Genomic DNA, 6,000 nt, shown 5'->3' with positions numbered 1-6,000 from the left:
CCACAATATTTAGGGATGTCATTTATTTTTTCTGTATAAACATCATATAGAAAATTGTGAAAATCTCATTATTCTTTAGGAATTTTTCTTCTGCACAGCATTTAGATTTTTTCTAATTTCCTCTGGCCTAAAATTCATTTCTCCGCTAATATTCTGTTATTCAATGAGCTCCTTAGTCAAAACCTTTTCCATGAAATTGAAAAGATCGTCCTCACTACTTTGGGCTTACAGCGAAGCGTGGCACTGCTCTCTTCTTGAAGATACTAGAAATCTATTCATTATTAGTAGACTCATGTCCACTGCCGTATCTATATTTCTCTTTCTCTGACCAATGGAAGGTGATGGGTACGGTATATAAGTTTCACAAATGACTTCGTCTAAATTCCACGTGTTATCATGGAGACGAGAGATGATGATCTTCTTTGGGGGTTTTCGCTGACTTCTTCTTAGCGACGGAGATGGTCTATGAGTTTCACAATTGTCTTCAACTGAATTCTCCGTGATCATTGAGAAGTTGTAGTCTTTTCGATGGTTTCCGCTGTCCTCTTGACGATGCAGAACTCTACGTTTGTCTAGTGACTTCTTACTTCTCCATGACGACATTCAGAGGTTTGTCGTCTGCCTCGTGTCCCGCCACCGACTTCTTCTTGAGGATTCCGAGGTTTTGCACGTTCTCCAGGAATGATTTGTGAGCGCTCAAGACCTGGAAGCATACAACTTATGTAACTCATGCAAATTCGTACTAGACAAGTGAAGAACATTTTGAAAGAATAGTTAGAATTAGTCAAAGAATACGAAGAGGAAATTATGACCGATTTTAATTTAAAAATACATATTTCTCGGATTTTATCTTATGGTATCTGAAATAGATGTCTACACATTAGTAATAAAAAATGTTTCAAAATCATAAAATTGCCATTTACATTTGTGATGTTTTCTGCAGATTTAACTTCACTTGATTTAATTTGACATACATACTGACGGGCACTATGATACCAACATTTATTTTACACTAACTTGGTATAAGTACAGGACAGTGTGCTTTAATCTAAACCGACACACAATTGACTGAATTCAAATAGCATATGCTTGATTTTCGCCCCATTTTGATTGAATTGTCAAATAATGTGATTATGTGCAAACTTATCAAAATGTTTAGTAACATGTTTTTGTGACCATCAATATAATGACTTTTAGAAAATCAAATGATTTTAACCCTCAAACCCATATTGTTTGTTAACAGATAAGTTGATACGTGATGTTAAAAATATTTAAATCCCGGGTTTAGTGCAGATTTGTTTAAAGATGCATATTGTTATACTCACAGTTGTATATTTACGAGATTTGGTGTGTATTATTCGTATAACGGCCCTCTATACGACACAGCAAGAGCAGTTTTCAATTGTTGGGCACGTTCTCGAGATCCCTGATTGGGACAAAAAGCAATATATTACCGCAGTGAACCAAAAGTTTGCGTTACCTGTATTTACTAAAGACAAAAAATATTTATTCACTATTAACTTCACTAAATTTTCCATCCTTTATTCTTTACTTCAATTTCAATATTGATGGTCACAATCACATTTTTTTTAAATTTAGGAAACACATGTTCTCAATCCATAGCTTCTAGAGTCATCTATATCGTGACTAATTTCTCCATAACAATAAAAACTATATCTCATGTTCATTTAAAAACTCTGAACTAAACAGAAAACTGGAAAACAGTTTTAGGTGCAACTATGCATGATAAAAATACATATTTTCTGAAAAGAGCCATTCAATGTTTTATGGGCTATATTATGATTTAATAACAAAAATTATTGGCTTATGTTTCCTCGTAACAAAGGAAAAGAATAATTAAATGCACTAACTTTTTCGATAAATTTTCAATAAATGATTATTTTTGTAGGAAATCATAAAAAAGTTTTTTTGAAATAATAAAATTAAACTATACTAAATTTGTTCAGCACTAAGGTCAAGGCAGAGTTATCTCTTTTCATGTGTTCCAGTTCAAAGTATGGAAAGTACATGAGCCTAGGACTTGAGTCCTGACCTGCGCCGATCACCAAGGTAACGGTTCTGGTTGTACCTTGGTGCTCTCTACGTCCTTCTTCAACTCCTCCATGTCCCTCTTCAGCTTCGCCCGTCTGTTCTGGAACCACGTGATCACCTGGGCATTGGTCAGACCCAGCTGGCCAGCGATCTCATCACGGTCCGCAGGAGATAGGTACTTCTGGTAGAGGAACCGCTTCTCCAGCTCGAAGATTTGGTGGTTGGTGAACGCCGTCCTTGACTTCCTCTTCTTCTTGGGCTGCTGGCGGCTGTTGAACAGGTTCAGGTGGCTCGCTTGACCCTCTGAAACAAGTAGAGTTTGATTAAAAATCTGTATTTGACAGTTCCATGGGTAAGTAATTATAACAGTGGTGAACGCTTTTAGTAGTTACGATTTTGATCGGTACTTGAGCTATGACCACTCATGATGCAAGGATGTTTTGGGAAAAGATTTTTGATGAAAGAGAAAATATTAGGGTTCAACTGCAAATCTCTAGAAACATTTTGCTCAATATTCAACACATTTTCGTACACGCTATTCCTAATCTTCTATGAGGTTCATTACTACAGTTTAGATTGAAATAATAAACTATATTCATTTTTATATAAAAATATCAATGATGGCTGAAGTGGTGTGATCTGTCTGTATGAGGCGGCGACCTTTTGAAGTGAGCTGCTGACGACCTAGTGACAGCTGAAAGCTCTTCAGAACTGATAGAATAATAGTTCGTTTGGAATAAAAAGAATTGTAGGCACTATTGGAACCTTCAAATTAAGTATTTGATGGTTGTATTGGGTTACAATAGCTAATTTAAAAAGTTTATTCATAAAGATTAGTTAAATGGTTTCCTAGAGCAAGGAAATAAAAACAGTTCTTTAAAAAAAAAAAACACCAAAAACGTCCCATCCAAGAACACACAAAAAGTAAAACACATTTTAAAAATTTGCAAAGAAAATAACTCACACTGTAAAATCTTAAAGAGAGATCAAGTTAAGTATGGTATCATGAAAGTTCAGCAGTTAAAACAAAAACTTGGTTTTTAAATCAAACAAAAGAATTGTTGGCAATAGCCCTTGCAAAACTCTTTAAACTCCAGTAAAAACGTAACAAAACACGTCAAGAACACTTGGAAGGCTGTAACACACGCAATACTAGTACGAAGAAATTATTTCATCCGAGTTTTTATGGTAAAGAGGTGTTTTGAGCGGGTGAATAGCGCGCGGCGGCGGCGGAGAACAAAGCTCAAAGCACCGCCTTCTGTCATTCGTATCACAATATTTCACAGCCTCATAATCGCAGCCGATTCACTACACTCTTTATTTTGTCCCATTGAACGTGTTCATAAATAACGGCTATGCGAGTTCCTGTAACAAGTATTTATGCCGGTCGCCGCACGTGTGTGTTAGTGTGCGTGTGTGTGTCAGTGGCTTATTACTATGAAGGAATCCTTTTCTGCGTTTTTCGCTTGTACTGTACTGCAAGATTTCTCAAGTATTTTCTTATTTTAAAACTTCATTACGCCAATAGATGTATTAATTTCTAAACCTAAATCAAAAGTAGCGTATTTTGCTGAGGTTTAATTGAATTCAACTTAAGTTAAGTTCCATACAACATTGATATGAGGCAACAGAAATCCTTATTCGACCCTATCTCGCATGAAGTACTTCTTAGGCCTACTTCACGAATTTATAAACGGAACATGAATTTATTATAATGCAAACTAGTAAACTATTATATCAATAATTTGATTGTTGTTCCTGAACTGCTAATTTGCAATTCGAGGATCAACAAATTAGGTAGTCAATTTAAAAATTTTTGCCGACTTAAAATGGACTAATTTGGTTATTTGCTGCACGAATTTGCAAACTTTCAGGGATCAACGGTTTAGAAAATTGGAACTTCATAATAACTTATAGACTAAGCAATATTGGGCTTGAGATAAGATGCTATGCATGTTTCTGAGATGTAGAACTGCATACAATCCTATTGCAACAGAACTGCAGAATTGTAGCATACTGAACTTCGGAGCTAAATATGTGCATAGTTTTAAAATTGTCAAGCAACGATGGTATCCAAAGATGTATCGCAATTGAAATCTTCAATGTAATGAATTTGCAATCATACACATCTTCAGAGAAACATAGGCCCTATACACAACGCTTCAGATAATCAGAGAAATGTAGTACAAAGTTTCAGACCTTCAGAACAACAAACATTTTCAATTACCCACATTATTAGAGGAACAAATTTATTTATCAGTCTTTTAGGTAAGTTAAATGTTTAATTGCTTCAGAGCTTTATATAAACTAGTTTCAATGTCTCCGATCTTCATGGCTTAAACCCTCCACAGCTGCTGTGCTAAAGTTTTTTCCACTCTACAGTGTTCCTAAAGAGGAGATTGACAGTTTTGGAGCACATTTTTAGAGCTCATATACTAGTCAATCTACACATACAGTATACAGAACCAATATGCGGTTTTGCAGAACCTCCACATTCTAATCTGTAGATCCGCCATGGCCCGGAGTTGCAGAGCCGGTTGCCGGTTGCAGGCGAGGCGAGGTGAGATGTGGCTGCTAATGGTGCCGTAAGTCACCTTCTGGTTTGCCTCGCCGCCGCCTAATAGAATAACCGCCTGGGCCCGGTCCTGCTCGTGTCATTTACATATAACAAGCCGCAGCGGCTCGTGCACTCTTACAGACTCCTGCAGACACCGAAGACCTACGGGAATCGCTGGACATTGAGATTCTATTGGAGACTTGAACGAGCGGTTTGACTGATTGCTCGAGTGGGATTCGCATGTAATCTGTGTAAAGATAGAGTAAAATGATTCTTTTGGAGATTTAAACGTGACAATGGATGTGAATAGGCATAAAAGGTGCAATTGGAAACCATGACTTTTGATCTGAATAGTTACTCGTACTGGATAAATTTTCTGGAGTCTTCACGTGTGGTTTCACTAGGTAATCCTGAGAAAAGAGAGAGTATGGCCGCGGCTCCACTTGCCGTAGATTGCCGCGCTGCAAATTGTAGCTCGTCAGTTGAGGAAATGGGAATGCAGCGATCAAACGAAGGTGGCTCCACTAGCGACAGTCTGCAGCGCGCTACATTTTACAGCGCGCCGTAGAATGTAGCGTCGCGCGGGAATGGAACTCGGACCATTTTCGCGCTACATTTTGCAGCCAACAGGTGGCTCCACTAGTTGTAGATTGTAGTGCCGCGCCAAGTCAGTGTACGTACAGCCGACAGGCATACATGGACAATACACTTTTTAGTGTCTTTAGTTTTATTTTTATTTTTGTGGATTGATTTGTAATCAATGGAGCCTGAACTGGACTGTGAAGTTTTTATATTAGAAATTTATTAAATTATTACATCGGGAGTGTGGGAATCTTGTTTTATAGAGGTTGTGTAAGGGGTTTCCTACTTTATATTATAAAGTAAAACAGTAGTATGATTGGAGAAACAAATACGTGAAAACATTCAATTTGTTTTTAAGTGCAACAGTCGTACAATTGTTATAATTATCCCTATAATAAAAAAACTCACGAAACTCATATTGATATTCACCTTACATTGGTTACTTAGAAATATTACTTCTGAGGTTGAATAAAATTAATTAGTTAAAATTCAGTACACTAAAATTACCTTAATGTCACTGGGAAAACCTTTCCTATACTCCAATTGCTTCTCTTAGTTTGGTATCCTTCTGAAAACGTGTTGATACTGATTCTATTAAGTAATCAAACGAGTTTTGGGACATTCGATAATATTCAAAAAAACTTGTCTGAATACTTTCAGTATGCTGTGTGGAACATCCCTTCGGACTTAACGTTGCTTAATATTGGATGGATCCACCATTTTCCTGCTGTGATCGGCGTCGTCTTGATAAAGTACACTGATAACAACACTACGAATGTTAATTTGAGGCATGATCCAGGGCCACGTTT

General features: G+C 36.9%; 1 protein-coding gene across 2 annotated transcripts in view; it reads right to left on the bottom strand.

Annotated features, from left to right (window-relative positions):
* Positions 1–294: 294 nt before the first annotated feature.
* LOC128983178 (serine/arginine repetitive matrix protein 1-like) overlaps positions 295–6,000 on the bottom strand; it is a 62,390-nt gene continuing 56,684 nt past the window's right edge. The window contains exons 2-4 of one of the 2 annotated variants that reach the window (XM_054402365.1): positions 2,090–2,355; positions 1,326–1,426; positions 571–703 (exon numbers count right to left, since the gene is read on the bottom strand). In XM_054402365.1, coding sequence (XP_054258340.1) covers positions 1,355–1,426; positions 2,090–2,355 — 338 coding nt within the window. In that variant the 3' untranslated portion in view covers positions 571–703; positions 1,326–1,354. Of the gene's footprint in view, positions 704–1,325; positions 1,427–2,089; positions 2,356–6,000 lie in introns of both variants that reach the window. The other variant, XM_054402364.1, reaches the window with a different exon arrangement.

The sequence above is a fragment of the Macrosteles quadrilineatus genome, unplaced genomic scaffold, assembly GCF_028750875.1.
Source record: "Macrosteles quadrilineatus isolate MER2022 unplaced genomic scaffold, UCM_ALF_1.0 Scaffold_1__1_contigs__length_201487025, whole genome shotgun sequence".
NCBI lineage: Eukaryota > Metazoa > Arthropoda > Insecta > Hemiptera > Cicadellidae > Macrosteles > Macrosteles quadrilineatus.
This window is presented reverse-complemented; position numbering and strand designations above follow the sequence as displayed.